The sequence below is a fragment of the Nilaparvata lugens genome, chromosome 6, assembly GCF_014356525.2.
Source record: "Nilaparvata lugens isolate BPH chromosome 6, ASM1435652v1, whole genome shotgun sequence".
In the NCBI taxonomy this organism is placed as follows: domain Eukaryota; kingdom Metazoa; phylum Arthropoda; class Insecta; order Hemiptera; family Delphacidae; genus Nilaparvata; species Nilaparvata lugens.
The window spans coordinates 63715468-63739514 of NC_052509.1; the positions used below are offsets into that span (position 1 = coordinate 63715468).

Sequence of the window (24047 nt, forward strand, 5' to 3'; positions counted from 1 at the left end):
CATACTTGATATGATGTGAGTATAGTATCGTATTCCAGTTTCCAATTTTTTTAAATATTCAAATTAAATAAGAAGACTAAGAAATTGTCATAAACCACAGATTTATTGATAGTTAGAAGACCGGTTTCGGTTGTTACACCATTGTCAATCCCTGTTAAACTAAACAAAACAATCTCTGATAAAAAAATATATATTCAAATGCTACACAATTGACTTGGAATCAACGGCAAAATTACAGATCTCCTCCACTTATGACACTGGAATAATAATAGCAATACATTTTATTAAATCCTTACTTACTCATGAATGGATGAATTTGAATTTCCACTCACAGAGTAAGTGAGTGGTAAACAAATAATTAAAAATAGCCCAGTAAGTGGGTAAACAAACCCATTGTTAGAAATCTTGTAGGCGCCTAATCTGGCTTTAGATGCATCGATTATCTTATTTTATTATGATGATTCATGACTAAGTGGTAGAGTGGACATTACTGTCCAAACTTCGCCACGTCAACAAATGAAAAGTCATTCTATTATATTATATTTTGTCGTGTTTATAAATAAAAATATAAATCTGATTACCCTTTTTAAAGTAGTTCGTTACGACATCTTTCAGCTACTAATGCCATTTTTTAAGAGATAAATTCACTTGAAAATGTCATTAGTAGCCGAAACATGTCGTGACGAAATATTTTAAAAAGGTACTAGGATTTATATTTTTATTTATGTTCAAAAGTAGCCCTGAAGAACAAAAGACAATTTGTCGTGTTTATTATTGGAATAATTCCGATTTATAATGATTATTATAAATAAGTGATAACAATGAAATAGTATATTTCGCACCTAGGGCCGAAAATGAGACTTTTCCGGCTCGAAATCGGTTTTCAAGTCCGAGGCCGTAGGCCGAGGACTAGAAAAGATTGAGAGCCGGAAAAACATTTTTGCCCATGGTGAGAACGTTATTTTTCGCCACACAGAAAAATAAACAATATAAATATGAGAATAAATTGTTTATTAGGCACTTTCGAAAGCAAAACAGGAAGGTCATAGCTCTAGCAAATCTGAGGTAATCTGAATATTAGGAAATTGTCCAAGTATTTTTATTTTTTATTCTGATTTGTCTAAATAACCTAACAGATTATGTTCAATTATGTAAGAGGTTGAGTTTATACTTTTTATTCTTCCAAATGACAATAAGATGATATTATTATAAATTATTTGATTCTTGAATAATAAACACAAATAATGAAAAGTTTTTTGATCAGCTGTTTTAGCACACTTGAAATTTGGCCAATCTGAATGTCAACGTCAACAATGCTTGTTGTCGTTGACTTCGGAAGTTTAGGTTAGAAGTTCTATCCTACTCTGAAAATCGAATTTGAATAGTTTATAATATATATCTTATCTGTATTTTATTCATCCAAATAAAATGATGGTATCTTATTGCAGAATACTTATTCAATTCTAGAAGCATAAACTGATTCCGTTTCATAAACAATTTTGTAAGCACGTTCACATCAAATCAGAATCAGCTGACATCAAGGTTATTTTACAGCCCTAGGGCTGTAAAATAAAAAACTTTTACCGGCCTGGTCAGAAAACAATCATTTTCGGCCTCCATATGACGCACGAAAACCAGCTCATTACATCCAAGTGGGGCGAAAAATAATATAAGAGTTGTTGAGTGATAATTTCAAACAATCCTGTTCAAATCCATGAATTTTTACATTTTTTTCAAAAAATTAATCCCTCAGGAATGTAAAATGAGAGCGGTCATCTATCACATAGATAGAGAAGATGTAAAAGGTGTAAAATTTGACTAGGTTCAAGGTTTTTCAAGGCTCAATGATTTGTTTTAATCCAGAGAAATTTTAAGCGTTACGGATCATGCGTGCGGGGTTGCCTAACTTGCCCCTTCATCCTGAAAAAATCTCATGTATTTCAGATTAACTTCATACTGTCAGTATCATTATCGGTAAGTAGTAAAGTCTCTAATAGTTCACTATAATTATGAAGAAGATATAAAGAAAATCAAGAAGGCAGTCACAAATCAACTAACTTCAAAATCAACATTTTCCATTACAAAGCATTTAAAATGTATTCTTCCATTTACATTATCAAATTTCACATTTCCTATTTTTCTGTTACACAGAAGTAAATCTTCTCTCTCTTCTCTTCTCAAATCTCATCATTCCCTGAAGAGATTTGAGTAATTGAAACAAATATTTTCTGTTTCTTCTCTTATCTCAGATCTCTTTCTTTCCTGAAGAAATTTTCCGATTTACACTGTCCTTCTGGTGCGTACAGACTTTTGCTCTGCTCCGCAACCGAACGTCACTCCAGCAGAGCGATTGATGATCGACCAGCGAGCAACAGTGGTTCGACCGGGGAACGCGAGAAGATCTAACATCTTCGATAACGTTCATGATGCGTGCGTGGGCGGTGCGACTGTGGTTCGATGGTTGTACGAGGGCGGTACGAGGGAGGAGCGTGCTCGGTGCTGGTTGGAAGCGCGAATATGTGTACGCAGCTTAAGAGCCGTTTGCACAGTCAAAGCTTATACTGAATTCGATCAGCTAGTGGCTTAAACTAAAATTGAACCACATTATAATGAACGAGACTTGAAATTGATTTAATCCAGTTTAAAATGAAATTTAGTTTAAACTGATAATGTGGCCCTTAGGGCCGTTTGCACAGTGTAAGTTTAAGCTAAAACTTAAACCAAATTTTGATTTTTTTTTGGTTGAAGCTAAAATTCCGTTTGCACAGTATCAGTTTGAACTCTGTATCGAGTTTAAACCCTATGAAAGTTTAAACCTCCAAAGCAGGAGGTTTCAACCAAATAATTTGGATTAACTTAACATCTGTAAAGATTTGATGGGGAAACAGGTGATAGTAAATTATTTTTCAATAGTTGTTTTTAATGCTTCTGTTTAGACAATAATTATTAATTTAGGTTATAGTGAATCATTATTTGAATGTAAAAATAATTGTAATGGAGGAATTGATAGAAGTTTTTAATGCGATTGATAAAGATGACTGCAAAGAAATTTTGAAACTGAGAAAAATTGGGCAAAAAACAAATAATTTAAATTTCTGGGATAGAGAATGTTTTAACGGTTTTGCTTGAGTAAAGCAACTGCCAATTTAGTATTTTGATTGAATAAACCACTTGATAGATAATAAGACAATTTTTAACAGTGGTTTTCGATTGGAAAACAAGTTTTTAATAACACATAAATGAAATATATTGCTTTCGAGAGATTTCTATTAAACGAGGAAGACCGTAGTAGATTCAAGCGTAACAAAATAACTTTTTTATCTTACATTCTAAAATATATTTTCTGGTGCCAACTAAACATAAGTTTTTAAAGAATTTCTTGATCGCTTTCAGTTTTAGAACCGTACAGCTTACAACTCTGTGGATTTTGAACAAGAACAAGAAAATACTAAAATAGTAGCTACATAACCTCAATTTACTGATGGCTTGTAAACAAATAACAAATTTCCTGTAAAAATCAGCCTTCCTAATATTATAAACTATGACATTCTATTACCAACTTAACGCTAAACTAGTTTAACTTAAACTGGATTGGTAAATGCTCTGAGAAACCAGATTCAAGTTTAAACTTTCGGGTTAACTTAAACTCGATTAACTCAATTAACTCGAGTTTAAAATTTAACTTAATCGAGTTTAGCAATCTATACTGTGCAAACGGCCCTTAGTGTCGTTTTCACAGTAACAGTTGAACTAACTTTAACTTTAAACAATATTAAATCCAAACAAGTCTCGTTTGTTATAATGTGGTTAATTTCGAGTTCAAGCCACCAGCTGATTGAATTCGGTTTATGCTTTGACCGTGCAAATGGTCCTTATACTTTTATAACAACAGACGAATAAGGACTTTGGTAGAATTATTCCTCTCTTGTTATAAACCAATTTATAATAAATTTAGAGTTCCTATTCCATCGTAAAGCTCCCACTATCGATATTTCCAGTTCATTGAGTTATTTCTACAAAATTTCACTGAACTTGTGCCCGATTTCTAGGACTCTTATCAAATCTAATGGACTATCAAACCCATACATTCAATAAAGATTTAATCGTCAATTATATTTGATGAGTGACCTAGAAACCACACCTTGGACAAATAAATAATGATTATTAAGAAGAAATTCAAGTGGTTGATGGTCTCAATCACAGTTTTACCTACACAAATTGGTTGGTACGATACAAACTAGAAAGTTTGAGTTCTGGATTTGCATCCACTAAAAGAGATGAGTGCTTTTTACACGGACTAGGTGACCTTGGAACTTTCTCAAGGACAAACAGGGCAGCAGGCACCTGGTTGATGGTAGGGTCTGTCGCAATGCAGCTTCGCACACTGCAGCGTCGTACATGTGATCTGTCCTTTCTGCAACAAAAATAAATAAAGAAATTAATATAATCAAAACTGTTCCCATTTTAAAAAACGACTGAAAATTGTTCTCAACATAGAAAATTCATAAAATTGATTATTCAACTTCATTAAGAATTAAAATTACGGTACAGAACTATAGTTTAATTTTAAGTGTGCTAAGGCTAAGAATAAACTTTGTACTGGTGATATTTTGCAACGTTTTCAGATTTGTATACTATCAAGCTATCAAAACGTTTTTTCCGATCATTACTTATTGAGATATGAGCGCCTAAAGATTGAATTTTTGGGACAGAACATTTCAAATTCGGTAAGAGATAAATCCATGAGATTTAGAGGATGGATTCTTCATGGTATTGTTGATCTAGTAAAACAGTAATGTTTTGAAAATATCAATTTTTGAGAAAGTTATTCAATTTACCAAAAAAAAACTCAACTAAAAGTTATTTTTGGTGGAGTTTTGGTAGAAACAATACCATGAAGAATCTACCCTCTTAATCTCATGAATTTATCTCTTACCGAATTTGAAATGTTCTGTTCCAAAAATTTAGACTTTAGGCTCTCCTATCTCAGAAAGTAATGATCGGAAAAAATGTTTTCCTGAGAAAACATTTTCACTTTGATAGCTTGATGATATACAAATCGAAAAACTTTGAAAAATATCACCAGGAAAAAGTTTATTTTTAGCCTTTGCACAGCCTTAAACCAACACAGCATCTTTAGCTGCAGGTACATGAGAAATGTACCTCTGTGAGGTATATTGATTTCTGTGAGTCATAGAGAATAATAAGTAACTTCTCCTCGCAATGACAGTGACTACAGCTATCCTCAGAATACTATTTCACACTTCATAGTTTTCCACTTTTCAACACCAGTAGTTGTGTAATAATGGTGGCTATAGTCCATGAGATATTAGAATAGAATTCCTTATTTTCATTAAAAACATGGTGCAATAGAGATAGTCATCAGGAAATATAGAACATACAATAGTCATACAGACAAATACAAAAAAAAAATGGAGTCTAGACACAATAAGAATCAACAAAACATGAGTTCTATACATGAATGATACATGAATGGATATAGCCTATGAATACATTTAAACAGTGAAATAAATCATGAAAAAGAAAGGCTCTCCATACTCAAATCATGCCATTCTTGGAGTGAATATAGTGGTTTGGTTTACAGGAACTTGTACATTATAGTTTTTAATTTTCTAAAACTAACATTTCTAGCATCTAATGGTAACTTATTAAATAATTTTATACACATATAATCAAAGTTCATTTGAGTCTTAGTCGATCTAGCTTGTGTTACCTGCATCTGATACCTATTTCTTGTGATGTGACTATGAACATTAATTTATTCGCATTAATTTATGGAGATTACCTTCAGCAAAAAGCAAACAATTAAGAATGAATAGACACGGCACTGTGAGTATTCCTAGTCTTACAAAATGATCCCTACAAGACTCAGTGGATGGGATATGCCAATCAATCTTCTCAGAGCCTTCTTTTTGCACAGTTATACATCTTTAGTATCTTCCATGTATCTTCCATACAACAAATGAACATGGGAAAATGCAAAGTAGGCATTGAAAGCTGGTACAATATTTCAACTTGCCAAGTGAATATGTCACTCTAGATGAACGTTTACAGAGGGTATTGTATGAGTATCCCAGCTCAGGTATATTTCGCGGGGTGGTATTCCTACTTTTCAAAAAACATACAGTACTTAGTACGTAGTGATGGAGGAAGCTCCCTACAGATGTTCGATGTTTTTGATAGGCAAGCTACCCGGACTGTACTTTTAGCTTGAAGAGGGGTAAACCGATTTCTCGTTGCACAGTTTGTAGCATGGACAGAGAGGTGAGTGGAGTAGTGGAGTAAGCATGTTGCGTACAATTGGATGCTGACACAAAAGTAGGAAGAATGCTGTTGGGTAGTGGGAGTGATTAGCGAAGGAGAGCGCATCGGGCTTCTCTGTCTTCGAGACTGATTGATTGATTGAGTACTTTATTTATGTAGATTACAATATATACTGGCTTTTACACTTATATACAATAGCTTACAATACAGCAAAATTATACATGAATTTACATAATATTTACTAAGAAAATAATTATTGAACTGTATATGATATGAAAAAGCAATTTGTAATATAATAACTATAGATAATTATGTTGTTACGCATCCACATAAATTGGCGGAGCTTTGGACATATCAATGACCATTCTTCGGAAAGAATATTAAAAATATCCTCCCCACTAACTCCCTACCAAAAGAGAGAGAGTGAGAGAGAGAGCCGTGTTAAAAGTAATATCTCTCGGACTATAGTGATAATGACTACTTTACAATGACACTAAGTGCCGGTTGCTCAAAAGCCGGTTAATTTTAATTGTGATTAATTCCACGAGAACCAATCAGAGAAGCGGCCTTTCAAAAAAGCTTTCTCTGATTGGTTCTCATGAAATCAATCACGGTTGAAATTTAACTTAACATTGCAATGACATTAAGTGCCGGTAGCACAAAAGACGGTTCAATTCAATCTATTTCACCAAAACACAAAAACAGTACAAAGATGTGACAATCAGAAAAAAAACAATAACCATTATTCTAAATATTTATATAATCTATCTGTAAAATACGGCTGGAGGTGAAGAACTACTGGCATAAGTGAAACACTTGTTCGCCAGTAGGAGTAGAGACTTAACTGTTTCTAAATCTTAAGCTAATAATTTAAAATGGAATCTTTTTATTCAAACAATGGTAAGTATATTTAAAATAAATGCTATTAATTGTGAATTAATCCTGACAATAATGAATAGTTTCAAAAGCTGAAAAAAATTTTGAACTCATAAAATATTAAGATGGAAATAATAGTTGTGAAGTATCCAGTTTTTAATATTTATTGGTACAAACTTAATAGGTACACCGATGAGCTCGTTCGGGATGCAGTTTACAATCTTTGGAGCGATGTACATACCAGCTGCTTACAAATAACAGTTAAATTCGAATCATAAGTAACATATCTATGTAGATTGTATCTTGTTCTATGAGTTACATTGATTCTTGAAAATGAGCTTCTATGTTTATCGAAATTTTAAAATATGCTAAGCACATAGAGTTGACGGATTGACAAGACTCTCAATTCACTGAATGCAATTTTTGAAGGGAACAATATGGGTTTATTTAATATGGTTTTTTAGGAGTTGAGTTGTAGACGTTGACCAGAGCAGTCGCATTTTCGGGAGCTCTCTTATCTAGGCGATAATGATTGATGTTGTGCTTTTTCGTGTGCGGATTGGAATGTTCGGTGTTATTTTTCGTGCTATTCCTTCTAAACTAAATAAGGCTTCTAAATCGTCTTTGAACGGCAAACAATTTGATATTTACGCGGCGTGTGTGGTTTTAATTCTTCTGGCAATTTCGGGCATAGAATCCAACCCGGGCCCGCAAAGGACAGTGGACGATGTGTATCTCAAGTTGGTAGAGGTAGAAAAAATAATCTCCATTGTACCGGATATAAAAAGTGAAGTTTTTAAGATTAATAAGAATATTCTAGACTTAAATGGTGATATTGTTTCGCTGAGACAAACGTGTAATGAGCTTACGGAAGAAAACAGTCGCCTGAACTTTCTTGTAGATCGTCTCGAGGGGTTTTCCAGACGGAATAATTTGGTTTTCTTCAATATTCGCGACGAGAAGGCAGAGAACAGTGATAAGTGCGAGATCCTCATAAAGAATATTTTATCTACGAGATTAAACGTCAATCTGGATCAGTATGATATAGAGCGAGCTCATAGAACTGGTCGTCGAACTGGACAATGTAGGCCAATTATTGTGAGATTCGCGAATTACAAGATTATTGTATGTGTGATGGATTATTATATAAAAATGTATTATTGGATATATTTGTCTGGAATTTTTTATTGTTGAAGTTGATACTGTTGTTACTCGTTTCGTTTATAAAATACGAATAGGTAGACGATATTTAAAAATGAATGTTATTATTGTTGATTACTATAAATGGTATTTTATTAGTATGTAAGAAATGTAGTATTGGATAAATTTTATGTAAAATTCATTATTTTTGTAGTTGAACTGTTATTGCACGTTTACGAAATATATACATGACAAATATTATATATATAATACTGGAATGCTATGATTGATAGATATGGAATAGTTATTGCATAAAAATGTACAAATAGATATTTTATTTCAAAATTTCAAATTTTTCGAATGTAATAGATCTATTCTTCTGTATATTAGGAACATATACTTACTAAAGTACTCTTACTTGTGATATATATTTAAAGCATGATTTAAGACATACCAGTAATGTGATATCATGGAATGTAATGACTGTATTCAACTCAACTCGTTTGTATTAGCATATGTGCTTGAAACAAATAAATTTCTTTCTTTCTTTCTTTCTTTCTTAATATGGTTTTTATGATCATTTTCTGTATAATTACATTTTAATTGTGATTAATTTCACGAGAAACAATCAGAGAAGCGGTCTTTTCAAAAAAGCCCACTCTGATTGGTTCTCTATGAAATTAATCACGGTTGAAATTCAACTTAACATTGCAATGACACTAAGTGCCGGTAGCACAAAAGCCGGTTGAATTTCAATCGTGATTAATTCCACGTGAACCAATCAGAGAAGCGGTTAAAATTTAACCGACTTTTGTGTAACTAAGTAAGTTACAATGAATATTACTCTACTTAATATATTACTTTACTTAATAATATTACATCACTTTGAAGTAATTATTTTACCTTGCAATGACAGTTAGTACAGCTATCCTTGACCCAGTTTTCGTTGTCCTGTCGCTGCACTCCGTTGCTGTCATGACAGTGATGCAGTGACAGCTGCTTGATGCGGCGTCGCAACGTTTTGATGCTGCGTTGCAGCTCCTGTACGACGGCTTCAAGTCCCTCCAGGCGCTCCTCTGTCGCGTTGTCCAGCGACAGATCGCGTCGCGGTCGCACGTCTTCCACTTCGTTGTCGCAGTCTGAAATTTCACAAAAATATAAGAATGTATTTATGTATTTTTCCTACAGTTACGTTGAAAAGTGGCCATTGCTGCACTGATTACAGAACGCAAAGAATCACTTTTCCGCTCTAGTGCGGGAAAAATTTTTCTGCACTCCAGATTTGCAACATGGCAACGCAAAATACTTAGTAGGTTATATGGAGCAACAGTGCAGCAAAATCAAAATGAAGTTGGTAACAGTGACTGCTGTGGCTGCTATAGTGAGCAGAGGTGCAACGAAGCACAACGCGCTAATTATTATTCATTATATATTATAACCAAGGACAACGAGGACTTTAGGATTTTAGGATTAAGGTTTTTATCAATAATAAAATTACACAGAAAAACATTTGATGCATTTCAGGCAATTTTACCCATAATTACCCACTTTTCATATTCAATGGTAACTGTAGGAAAAACTTAATGTGAAATACGTGCGCAAAGTTCTTCTGCTGCACTCAAGAAACCATTCCGCCCTCGCCTACGGCTCGTTTCTTTCGGTGCAGCAAACTGTCACTTTGCGCACTAGTTGCACAAATAACTATTGTAATGTATTTATTCAATTCAGCATACTTTATATACTATTCAAGTCATTTTCCTTAGTCATTTTACTATTCAAGTCACCTTCATATGGTGAGGGACTTGCAAGCAGTGGCGTAACGTACACCCCCGCTGCCCCGCGGCGCGGGGGGCCCGGGCTAGGGCCCGGATAATATGTAGGCTAATATAGGTTTTCTGAAAAAATAAAATTACCCGGTCTAGGGGGCCCGGGTTAGGGCCTGAAATGATAATTATATATTGCATACTTTAAAAAGAAAAATAAAATAATCATGGAAGTAACTTTTTATAAAAAACAGAAGTTTTATTGTGGAAAATGACAGGTTTCATTCATTGTGTAAAAATAAATATGCAATAGAACAATGTTATCAGTCTGGTTATAAACTATTATCAAGCGAATACAAGTAGAAAATGATGAATAAGGCAAGAAAGAAAAACAATCATTGTTCAAATATACTCGTAATAATAATTATAGTTCCATTGACAGAGCTTCAATAATTGTGTGCTGGTAGTGAGCTTATTGAAAAATTAGGAATGTTGTTTGTCTACAAATCATTAAAATGTATACATCCGGTGAGACAATCCAGACTGATATTATTCAAACCACTTACTTATAGATAAGATTTACTTCTTTTCTCTCTGATTCAAACAATGATTGTCGGAATGGTTTTAATAATTAATGAATCTTAAGACTAGATACTACTTACCAACTCTAGTTCTAGCTCTAAAGGTTGGATTCTATATTTGTAGCTTAAAACATAATTCTTGACTTGAATTGTAGAATTCAATCGAGAACAAGTTTTATTTTTTCAACTAAGCTATGTAATTCACTCAGATGAAAGATGTACGTTCACATTAGAGTTTAATGCTTGGGATTAAGGGAGAAGGGGGCTAGAGAAAGGTGGTACGATTTTAAAAGAGGGGCCCGGAATTTTTTTTGCGGGGGCCGGTTTAGAAACGTTACGCCACTGCTTGCAAGGTATGTTTTGCGGGGTAATATTCCTACTTTAACAGACGATCTGGCAAAATCGCAATGCGTGAGAGAGAAAGCGGCATCTGCTTTGTTGAACTATAGACAAGGATAGCAACACCATTGTAAATCACACACTGCCATTATAACGTGGACCTCACTATATATGCTAATGCATGGTAATTCCTTTATAGCACTTTGTAACGACTGAGGCTTAGGCTACACCTGCCATAAAAAATGAAATGAAATGTGAAGCATAAACAAATTTTTTTTTTCTATAACTTAAAGGAAAAAAATCGTTACTCTAAATATTGAATAAAGTGGCACAATTTTGGCCATATAGAATAGGAAAAAATGTGCTGTATCAAGCCGGGCTACTCCAGTCATACACTGTTCCGATCCGACTCCGATAGAACAGACGGATGACTATAAATATAAAGAGACAGAAAAGAGATAAGACGGATGACTGTATATGATAAGGAATCAGACAACAGACTTGAATGCGGCAAGCTCCCACACCTGTCAATCATTGATTGATTGATTGATTGAGTACTTTATGTAGATTACAATATATACTGGCTTATACACTTATATACAATAGCTTACAATACAGCAAAATTATCGATGAATTTACATAATAAAGACTAAGAAAATAATTATTGAACTGTATATGATATGAAAAAGCAGTTTGTAATATAATAACTATAGATAATAATCATATTGTTATGCATCTACATAAATTGGCGGAGCTTTGGACATATCAATGTCCATTCTTCGGAAAGAATATTGAAAATATCCTCCCCACTAACTCTCTACCAAAACGTTAATTATGTGACCAGTCCCACCACCACACAGAAATAACGGACATGAGTCGGATCAGAACAATGTATGACAGGTGTGGCCCGTTTTTTTCAGCAGCACATTTTTTTCCTATCCTCTATTGCCAAAATTGTGTCACTAATCAATATTTAGAGTAACGGTTTTCCCCACTAAGTGATAGCAGAAAAACTGAATATTCGTTTATCTTTCACATTTTCAGAAATCGATCTCCCAGCTTCAGTGTTCTTGAAGTTCCTCATGTAAAAATAATATACTTATAAGCCAAAGCGGCCTAATTGTGGCTTTGTATAAGATGAGCGCTGCTATCGAGATTGTCAGTTTGGTGTAAGGGTAAGTATTCCTGACCGGCAATTAGGAGGTACTGGGTTCGATTCCCGGGCTGACAAATAATTTTTTAATAGTAGCGCTCATCGAATTTGCATCTAGCTGTTTACTCTTTTGTCAATATTTGCAGTAGCAGAAGTCTTCGGGGTGAATTACAGCATTTAATTTGGATTTTCGTTTAATAATAATAATTAATTCATTAGCGTTTGAATATAATTGCAATATCTCAGTAATTTCCATCCGTAAACTTTTTTCGTAGTTGAGAAGTTGATACTGTGGTAATTATTCATATTAAATAAAAATATAGAGAAGCTGTCAAAACCACAGATTTTATTAAAAGTTGAAAGACCGGTTTCGGTTGTTATACCATTGTCAATCTCTGATAAACAACCGAGTTTATCAGAGATTGACAATAATGTCAATCATTGACATTATTGATTGACAATAATTGACATAAGAGATTGCCAATAATGGTCTAACAACCGAAACCAGGTTTCCAGTTTTAATAAAATCTGTGGTTTTGACAATTTCTTAGTCTTTTTATTTAACACATATAATGATAAATTTTGAACTTCATAACAGTAAATAGTTGACCGAAGCGAAGCAGAGGTCTTAGTTTCGACTCGATCGGCTTTTGTCTGTTTGTTTGTTTGTACCGCAGTTACAGTCGCAGTTATTGTCCGATTTGGATGAAATTTGGTATACAAGTTCTTTGAAACAAGGCGCAGAAACGTATGTGTAACGATTTCTGATAAGACCTCCGGTTCTAATATAAATTGAATATAAATTGTGCCGCTCTAAAATGTGCTGTATTGAATGAATGGTATCGTTGGAATACTATCGATAGAGGACAAGAGTTGTCAGCGGTGAACCTTGAAACGTCTGAGCCGCTCCAAATCATACTGTATTTATTAATTGAAGAAAACTTCTCACTTGATTGCACTATTTCTTCCCTTTTTAACAAGATATTTCCCTGTTTCATAGATGAATCGTTTCTAGACCTACCGAACCGGCCGGAGACATCACAGCTTAGTTAGTTAGCTCTTGTTTTCGCTTTAGTATGAGATCGGAAACCGACTTGTGAGCATAAACATTCTGCATAGGCATAACAAGCCGCCATAACATTGAATCCAATTTTCATTAAAAACATTATTAGCAACCTCCTGTCATTGTCACCAACAAACCCATCTTATTTAGAATCATTCTCCGTCTCACTATCGTCTGTAAGACGATTCATCGTCTAAATTGCCTACTGGATATTCCATTTTTCTGTCAGTTGACCGATTTCTTATAATTAATTGATAGAAAATTTGTAATATTGTAAATATGGGGACGATATGAAGGTACCTCCTTGAGAGACATTTATAAGTCCGGTGTCCCTGGAAACAATGTCTTTAGCACTTTCAAAGGAGAAAATAATAGATGTCATGGATAAATCTTCACAACATACTGTACTTTCTTAATGGCCCTTCTCATCAGTTTGAAAGTTGTAGGCTATTCGTGAGCGAGGTCTACTGTTCGTAGAACTACTAGTAAAAATGATTGTAAACTTTTAATGAGTTGAATTCGATCTATCGCATTTTATATTACAATAAAAAAGCATGTGAGGGGAACATGATAATGATAGTGATATTTCAAATAATACCCACCAGCACAATCATACCAGAATCGCAATTCTGGCGAGGGGATTTCACTGCAAGATTTGAGCGCAGAGCGCTGTTGACTGGTGGGCAGCAGGAAGACATTGTCGGTGATCTCAGTGATGTTGTCTCCGTTGTCACACAACACTCGACCCAACGATGACTGCTTGATTTGAGTCAGCTGTTCCGGCTTGAAGGTGGACGGGTTCTCGTACCAGAATCTAAAAATTGAAATTGGATAATGATTCGAAAGAGATTGAAATAGAGAAATCAAATGAAATAACTGGAATCTGGTGTGGCGCACTCACACAACTTTCCTTGCCGTTAAGAAAATTTATCACCTGACGCTAGTGTTCCCGCGCATCTCAAGTCTACTATTCAAAGATTTGAGTCAGCTGGTGACAGGGCAATAGCGCTGGAGACACACATGAGGTCTGCTATCACTTCATAGTGAATGATTTAGTAGAATCAACAATAATTTGCAATTGAATAATCACATTTTCTCGAATTTAAAGCTTATTTTCAATTTTAGGTGAAAATGTTACTGAACATTAATTGTAGAGATTTTAATGCTCAATCTACTCCACTTGATTTTTTTTGTTCCAATTGTATCTGGAGCCTGATAATTGGAAATCTATCTGCATTGATGGGGCGGAGCTCCTGAAATTTTTACAGATATGGGACTTGTAGCAGTTGATAGAGCTTATCGATGACTATTTCAGGTATGAATTTGATCAAAATCGTTGGAGCCGTTTCCAAGAAAATCACGAAAAACCCTGTTTTTGACAACATTTTCGCCATTTTAGCCGCCATCTTGAGTTGCATTTGATCAAAATTGTTCGTGTCGGATCCTTATGGTGAAAGGACCTTAAGTTCCAAATTTCAAGTCATTCCGTTAATTGGGAGATGAGATATCATGTACACAGACGCACATACACTCATACACACACACACACACACACACACACACACACCACACACATACAGACCAATACCCAAAAACCACTTTTTTGGACTCAGGGGACCTTGAAACGTTTAGAAATTTAGAAATTGGGGTACCTTAATTTTTTTCGGAAAGCAATACTTTACTTACCTATGGTAATAGGGCAAGGAAAGTAAAATGGGAGTTAACTTGGATGAAAATTGATGATAGCAATTCATAGACTATTACCAGTACAACAAACTGAAATAATAAATAGATGAATTTGATTCAAACAAACACAAAATAGAAGCAAGCAATCATATAAAATATTTAGTTATAATAATGTGAAATATTTCTTCTATGTTTAGATTTGAAGCATCTAAATTTGAAAATCTATTTTGTGAAATACTTGAGAACTGTAAATTTTGTGAATTAAAGAACTACAAGTCTCAACCTATTTCGGACTATGTGTTATCTAAATTTGGGAGAGGAATAGCACAAGGTTACCTTATTTTTCCTCTCCCTATCATTTTGATAATGTAACTACTTATTGTGTAAATGAATAAAGAATGAAGAATAAAGAATTCAACTATAAACAACTAAATAGATATAAACTATAGAGAAATTTCACTTCTCTAAATAATCAAATGGAATGCTTAAAATATTTACTGAGGATATAAAGAAAGTATATTTTTTTCGGAAATCGACTTACTCAACTATGGAAAACTCATGTACAGTTTCTACAAACTATTCATTATCCAACAAATCTATGGAAGGGTTTTTTTATGTATTTATCTAAACTTAACTCTTATTATTGTCACCTGGTCATATGGGACATATATATGATTCATATATTTATCTCATATTGATCAGGATTTTAGAGTTTTAATTTACGAAAAGTTTAATGAACGGTGTTTCTGCCTTTGAACAATTTGTGTCATCGACAGAAAGATTGTTTATTTCATTTGTTATCAAAATTATTGTAGCTTCTCTTTTGTTTTTCATAACAAACGTGCTCGCTTGTGCGACTGATAAAAATATGTATTTGAAATGGCTTCATGTTTGGCATTGACTGAGTTATATATTAATACCCAAAATTTTACTTTTGTGGTGTGTGAGCTCGTTCGTTAGGACTGTGAGTAAAGTCCGGCTGTTCTGGTGAAAGGGATAGATTTTGTTCTTGTTTTATAATACAGTTTTCCTGTCACAGTTCGGGCAGTTTAAAGAGAATTGTATTATTGAATAGGAAAGGATCTGAACCCATTTCATTAGATCAGTTTTTTTTTATTTTTCATTAATAATTAACGTCGCGTTCAACCAGTGGATGCCAAATTGGGGGCCATTATCATAAAGGTAGGTGACTACTGAGTCATTGTTTTAAATTTTCCATAATCACAACAAATTTAATCTTCACTAGCAGCCAAACGAGTAGCCCTTGAAATATTCATATATTTATTGTTATTTCATAATTTATAATTATAATTCTAATTTTTGTACAAATAATTTATTGTTTTGTTTTAATTATCAAAACCAGTACGATCATTTCTTGTTTTTCATTTTCCCACCCTTACATACTCGGTGAAGGCACATATTGCTTACATATTTGGTGGAGGTTTATCCTGCCGTCCAGATCATGTTTACATTATCAACTCTCAAGAGTTGATAGCAATCAATGTAAGGATTCAAAACTGAATTTGAAGTTCTATTTCTGGTGAATGAAGTAGGCTAGTTGATGTTCATGAGAAATAAAATTTATATAATTGAACATTTTTATAAAATGTATGAATTCAGGGCTACGCTCTTGTATTTATAGAATAGAATTAAAGTAACCTTTGGAATTAATAAAATAAAAGAATAAGAGTACAAATATTATAACTATATACTAGTTTTCGTGATCGAAAGTAGTAGTTATTTTAAAGGGTACTATAATTCTATTTTATGAAACTTTTTAATATAAATTTTACATAAAAAATATAATGTTCATGGAAAATATGAATACTTTGTTCTATCCAATTGCTATTACAATTGAATGAAAAAGATTAGGAAACTGTCAAAAAACCATTGATTTATTGATACTTAGAAAGACGGGTCTCGGTTATTACACCATTGTCAATCTCTGATAAACTAGTTATATGACAATCAGTTCATCAGAGATTGACAATGGTTTAATAACCGAAACCGGTCTTTCTAAGTATCAATAAATCTGTGGTTTTTGACAATTTCTTAGTCTTTTTCATTCAATACGAATAATTACCACAATATTAACTTCTCAACTACACAAAAAGCTATTACAATTGATTTTCCAAATTAATCTTGATACTGGAATCGTATATTCTATTATATTTTTGGAACCCAGTCACCCTTGATTAGACAATAGCAAAATATGTATCATTTTATATTGTTATAATTAGTTCAGTTTTACTCTCTCATTTATATGCATTTATGTGTAATTGTACTATGTACATTTTATTTTTATATTTTTGCAAATGTGTATGACTAAATTGTTTGTTTTTTGCAATAAATAAATTCGAATTAAAATCTCTATCTCATGTATCAAAATGTGATAGAAGATTACAAATACACGATATTTATGGTACCTTAATTTGTTGATTTACCTGTCTCCATCCCTAATGCGTCTAAACTGCTCCACAAGCAAACATCTGAAAGTCGGTCCAACTCTTGCTCCATCAATCTGATCTTCCAAGATACCTCCTACCCAAATATCAATGTTACCTGCAAAATGAGAATGTTTGTGAGAATCCGATCTAAACTTTATCGAACTTATTCAGATCATAACTGGGGAAAAATGAATGAAAAACTACAAACGGTTATGAGAACAAAATGTGACTTGGGGAATCAAGTCAATGTAGCATGGTTTGTTATTGGTTTATTATTGAATCATGGTCAACGTTTGTTCGATGGTAATACCGGTATCATAGAGAAACAATAGCGTAAGTAGATATCCCATGGTATAGGGAATTTATGTCGCAACTTTTACTGTTATCTCAAGCCGATTACTGTCGATTATTGTCAATTTTTACTGTTTTGTTGGGGTGATAGTGTATGAACGGCACAATTTGAGAGACTACCAGCATCACACAGCTGCATAGGAAAGAACTACGTGAACTATCGGCTTGGGATAACAGTAAAAGTTGCGACATAAACGCCCTATGCCATGGGATATCTACTTATGCTATTGTTTCTCTATGCCGGTATTCATTTGAAACGAAATATTGATACTAGGCCTACATGTTTTGTTGCCAACCCTAAAATCGGTATTCCAATATATCCCAGTGTTAAGGTGCAATCAATAAGCGACGACTCAAGCTGCACATCTCTAGTAAAGCGGCTTGATCCTGCCAGCGGCTAGAGCACATGACCTATTATTTCATTTTTTGTATTTTATTGGAAATTTCATTCATTCATTTATTGTATAAAATACTATAATCATAATACAATTATGACATTGGAGGAAAAACTAGGCTGAGCCTGTACTATTTCTCTCCAAAAATTTTGATAAAATGTTAATGTTGTCCAAAAGATAAGGTTATGAAATCTCACACTGCTTCGTCGGTCCAGGAATGATGATTTAAAATTTTGAATTTTGAAGGTTGATTTTATACTCTAAATAAATCACAGAATGTATCACAATGAATTAAAAACTTAAGAAATATTGCACTTATTTAAAAAATTTGAATACAGAATCAAAAACCTACTCACTATTTGTTATTTACAGCTGTCTCGCATCTTTTTGATTGTAATATTTTGTATTTTGATTTCCTTTATGTATATTGTGTACTTGAATTGAATAAAGTTTTTGATTGGTTAATGATATTCAATGATTCATTAGATTTCAATGTTGCAAAAACTATTTGAAATTTGGCTTTGACCTGGACAAATGTAGTTTTTCAACTTTTAGCGCTCTTAAAAAGTTAAAAAACGTCAAACAAAGGAACATATGAATCTTACTGATGGGAATTTTATCCTCTTTCCAACCATACCTTCAGAATTACATTTCTACTGATAGTTTTCTAGTTATTGAAGTTTTTCAATAATATTGAAAAATTTAAACATCTCGAAAACTAAAGATGATTAAATAAAATTTTAATGGGCATTTTTTTGTTGCAAATTTCATGTAGAATATACAGTAATATGGCCTTCAGCTCCTACACCTTTCGTGGTAAATCCTGTATTGGTCTTTTTGAAGTGAAATATCATAGAATGAAGAAGAATATAAATAAGAATTAGAGATCCAAGTACGGTAACTTTTTAAAATTTTCCAATCATTTCATGTATCTGCTATATAATGCCATTATCAAGTCTTGATATATCATTGACTTGATAATGGCTTTATATAGCTGTAACATGTCTTGATGGAACAATTTTAGAAGAGTACTCAGATTTCTAATTTTTATTCATATTGGAGAGTAGCCCTGAAGAAAAAAAGACAACGAAGGAGTAATATCCCCAATCTCTTCTTTGTTAGAAGAATTTTGACTTCTTTAGTCACCAGATGGGCAATATATTAAGTTTACAAAATAATCCACAAAAATCTGAAATTATTCCAGAAACACAAACATGAACATCACACAAACATCACAATCACACAAACATGGACATCAACCTGGATGCACATACAGCTTCCTTAGCTGCTTCCTGACCATATTAATCTACATAAAATAATCCACAAAAATCTACAAATATTTTAGAAACAATCATACAAACATGGCCATAAGCCTGATGTTCATACAACTTCCTAAGCTGCTCCCTGACGATATAATTAATCGATATACATCAACAAAATATGACGATATATTGACAAAATAATCCACAGAAATCTACAAAAATCAACAGAAATCTACAAAACAATATTCCAGAAACAATCACTCAAATAATGCACAAACAAGGCTACCAACCTGGATGGCCATACAGCTTCCTTAGCTGCTCCCTGACAGCCTTGTTGGAGATCTCTCCCGCCAGCTCATCAAATGTTGTCGCCTCACTCAGATTGCAATGGCGGCGCCAGTCGTTGTAGCCGGGGATGGCGTGGTCACGTGACCGCTAACATAACATAAGATGAGATAAGTTATAGTATTTTACGTCACAAGGACGGGAAGGACACTTTTGCAGGGCAAGAATGATGCTTCTAGTCGAGGCGTTAACCGAGACTAGAATTTCATTCTAGCCCTGCAAGAGACATTCACGTCCAAGTAACGTACACTATTTTTTGTCATAATCTGAAGAAGAGTTATTGGGAAATTGAAAACATCACCTGCTTGTGCTCAATTTACTTCATGCATTATATATACATAACCTAGTTTACAGATTCCGAATCAGGAATTTCTTGATTAGGCCTATAAATGACAAAACTTCCACCTGGAAGTGTTCATGGCTTGACCTGGCTTGATTTCATGCATGTAAAACAGCTGAAATTGAATGACTATGAAAAAATATAATTGCTGTTCAACACAGCATATTATCAGAGAAACCATATTCTATCAATTTCAGCCTGTGTGACTTTGAAACAGCATATAGACAAGGTATGGTTCGCGAGGCAATATTCACAGCTTCGCAAGAATATCAAGTTTCAGAGACCCTAGATCCCTACACAAAGAGATTCTTCATTAATGAGAGAGTTGCAAAGTATCACCATAGAAAGAAGATACCGATTAATGCCTATAGTGAGGTCCACGTTATAATGACAGTATTTGTTCAACTTTCGTTTTGCTATCATTGTCTATCATTCGACAAAGCCGGTGGTACTATCCTCTTCTAGGTCCACAACGATGCCAATTATGTTTTTGTAAGTGTAGAAATATAATTAATTAATGCAGAGAATCGGCATCGCTATTCTCCTATCTTTATCCACTGCCATTATAACGTGGACCTCACTATAGATTATTGATTGTCTCTGGTATCATCAACAATGGATAAACAATTTTGAACGAATGTAAGCTGATAGGCTGTTATACATGAATAATGGAAATTATACATGAATACATAAAATCAGACTGGACTCAACTTTAAAAAGCTACTTGTTTATCGTTTCGGATGCAACATGCTTTTGAGAAGATAAAAAAAAGCGGCCACCTGTTGACTGTCTGAGTTTTGCTTGGGTACTGAATCCAAACAAGTGTACAAAAATGAGAGGTCATTGACCATAAAAAACACAAATTTGTGAATTTACAGGTGAATTTCCAAGGGTGAAATCTGAAGTAAATTCATAGATTGAGTAAATAAATTCATTATTGACCCCATCTGTGCTCGATCAGACAGAAAAACACAAGGGAAGAGGGGCTATAGAGACAAAAAGTCTGATTTTGAAAAAAATGACTGCAATGAAATTAGGGCATGACCATCATCTCAAGAGATGAAGCAAGATGTGTCTCAAGTACTCCAGTCATTGACAGTCGAAAAAGCTTCAAGGGGTCCGAACTATAGGATTGAAAAACGGGTTTAAAACAAATACCAGTTGAAAGTGCATGGAAGGATGAGGGGGCGTGGCTATAACATTGGTGACAATGGAGTGGGGAAGCTTCAAATCATCCACCTGTAGAATGTATGAGTTTTGCTTGGGTACTAAGTCCATACAAGTGTACAAAATTGAGAGTAATACGACTACTTAGTTTATAATAAAAAACTGGAAAAAATTTGAGATAAGAAAAAAGTTTTTGATTAATAAAAAATAATGTGTAATAATGAGGTTTTTTGTCAGGTAATGGAACCTCATCTGTTTTATAACAACAACAACAATAAAGTTCATTGTCCCCAAAATCGTCAATTTCGAAGTCAAATACTGATTTTCTAGGATAAAATCTGGAGCAAATCCATAGATTGAGTGGTTATTGACCCCATCTGTGCTCGATCAGACAGAAAAACACATGGGGAGAGGGGCTAGAGACAAAAAGTCTGATTTTGGGAAAAAACGACTAAAATAGATTTGGGACATGTCCACCATCTCAAGAGATGGAGCTGTTCTTTCCTACATTCTACCTTCTAGGCTCCATCATGTTTTAACCCTATGAAATTCCCTGACTCTATAACGTGAATCTCACAAAATGTTTCGACCTTATTATAAAGTAATGTATGACTTGACCAGCAGGTAACCCGTGCTTCGCAAGGGTTTGATGATTGGCATGATGAAATCTTGAAAATTTCAAATAGGCTCTCACAAGCTTCCTCGGTACGGTAAATTAAGGATCTATAATGCAAAATTCCAAGTTGATCAATCCAATAGTTCAGACGTGATGATGCATCATATTGGGTAGCATGTGATCTGTCTTTTTGTGATTGGTGTTCTAATTTGAAGCTGCGTTTACACCAAAGTTATCAACAAAAATTGTTAATAACTTAATCCTTATAGTTTCTATTAGATTGAACGGAACTTGACAAACACATATGATCATCATGTGTATGATAAGTTATGTTCAATCCAATAGAATCTATAAAGATGAAGTTATTAACATTTTGTTAATAACTTTGGTGTAAACGCAGCTTTATACTATTTTCTATTATTATTTAATCAATCATTCACTTTAATTTTTGGTTTTACACAGACATTCTTTCTTTCTTTTTTTCTTTCTATTTTTATCTATTATTATTTGATTCTATGTTGTTTATTGATTATTCTTATAATCGAATTCTTATTGTTTATGATTACTTCAGTAATTATTTGTATTCTTTCATATTAATTGTATATTTATTTTATTGTTTATCTTATATTTCAAATTGTATAATGACTGTGTTGAAAATATTGTATTGTGTGAAGGAGGCAAAATGGGTTTAATCCTGATGTCTCCATTGATAAAAATTATTATTATTATTATTATTATTATTATTATTATTATTATTATTATTATTATTATTATTATTGACCGATTCAAGATTCAAGTCGACGGTTTGGCATTTATCTTAATGTTTAAATGTTTGAATGTTTAATTGTTCATATGTTGCGCATCCTTTTTTAATTGCGCGTCGTTGTATATACAAGGTTTTTGGAAATTTTGCATTTCAAGGATAATATAAAAGGAAAAAGGAAGCCTCCTTCATACGCCAATATTAGAGTGAAAATCAGACTATAGAATTATTCATCATAAATCAGCTGACAAGTGATTACACAGATGTGTGGAGAAGCCAGTCTATTGCTGTATTTCCGTAAGGTCTATAGTTTCAATCAGGTACTGAATACTGAGTGAGGTCTACTGTTCACAGAGCAACTAGTTATCATTTGTGAATTTCCTATCCTGTATGTGTATAAGCTAATACTTCCCTCAATAGATATCGTGAACCTGTATCCAGATGTGTGGAGAAGTCAGTCTATCGCTGTATTTCCATAAGGTCTATAGCTTCAATCAGGTACTGAATACTGAGTGAGGTCTACTGTTCACAGAACAACTAGTTATTATCATTTGTGAATTTCCTATCCTGTATGTGTATAAGCTAATACTTCCCTCAATAGATATAGTGAGCCTGTATCTTTTGGTAGAGAGTTAGTGGGGAGGATATTTTTAATATTCTTTCCGAAGAATGGACATTGATATGTCCAAAGCTCCGCCAATTTATGTAGATGCATAACAATATAATTATTATCTATAGTTATTATATTACAAATTGCTTTTTCATATCATATACAGTTCATTAATTATTTTCTTAGTCTATATCATGTAAATTCATCTATAATTTTGCTGTATTGTAAGCTATTGTATATAAGTGTGTGAAACAGTATATATTGTAATCTACATAAATAAAGTACTCAATCAATCAATCAATCCCTACCTGGATGTTCATGGCAGCCAGATCTAGAGCAACCGCATGTGCCACAGTGAACAGCTGTTCGGTCAGCTGACTGTTGAGGTTCTCGTGGGCCAACTTGCGTTTGGCCGCTGTCATGAACAGACCTCGCATCAGAGGGTCAGTGCCTCCTTCCTCCACTATGCGCCATGGTGAAAAGAATGCCTTGCCCAGGGGCAGGTCGCCCTGCAAACGAAACAAACGAACATAACAGAAATCAAACTTTAACTTTCCATGCAGTAAGAAACATAACCTATTTTCATGGACATGTTATTATATTATATCAAATTTTGGGAACATAATAGTTTTGGGCTATGCCTTTTGTTCTTTCCTGATCATATTCATATGATTTGTCATATTGTATTAACAAATAGATAAATGGATAAATAACGAATGCAGAAGTGACACATAACCTATGGTGAGCTCCACGTTATAATGACAGTATTTGATCATCTTTGGTTTTGCTATCCATGTCTATCATTCGACAAAGCCGGTGGTACTATCTTTTTCTAGGTCCACAACGATGCCAATTATGTTTTTGA

General features: G+C 33.6%; 1 protein-coding gene across 1 annotated transcript in view; it reads right to left on the reverse strand.

Annotated features, from left to right (window-relative positions):
• Positions 1-3264: 3264 nt before the first annotated feature.
• LOC111050982 (peroxidasin homolog) overlaps positions 3265-24047 on the reverse strand; it is a 592805-nt gene continuing 572022 nt past the window's right edge. The window contains 6 exon segments of the mRNA XM_039431658.1: positions 3265-4414; positions 9205-9440; positions 13803-14014; positions 17331-17448; positions 19632-19776; positions 23491-23691. Coding sequence (XP_039287592.1) covers positions 4319-4414; positions 9205-9440; positions 13803-14014; positions 17331-17448; positions 19632-19776; positions 23491-23691 — 1008 coding nt within the window. The 3' untranslated portion in view covers positions 3265-4318.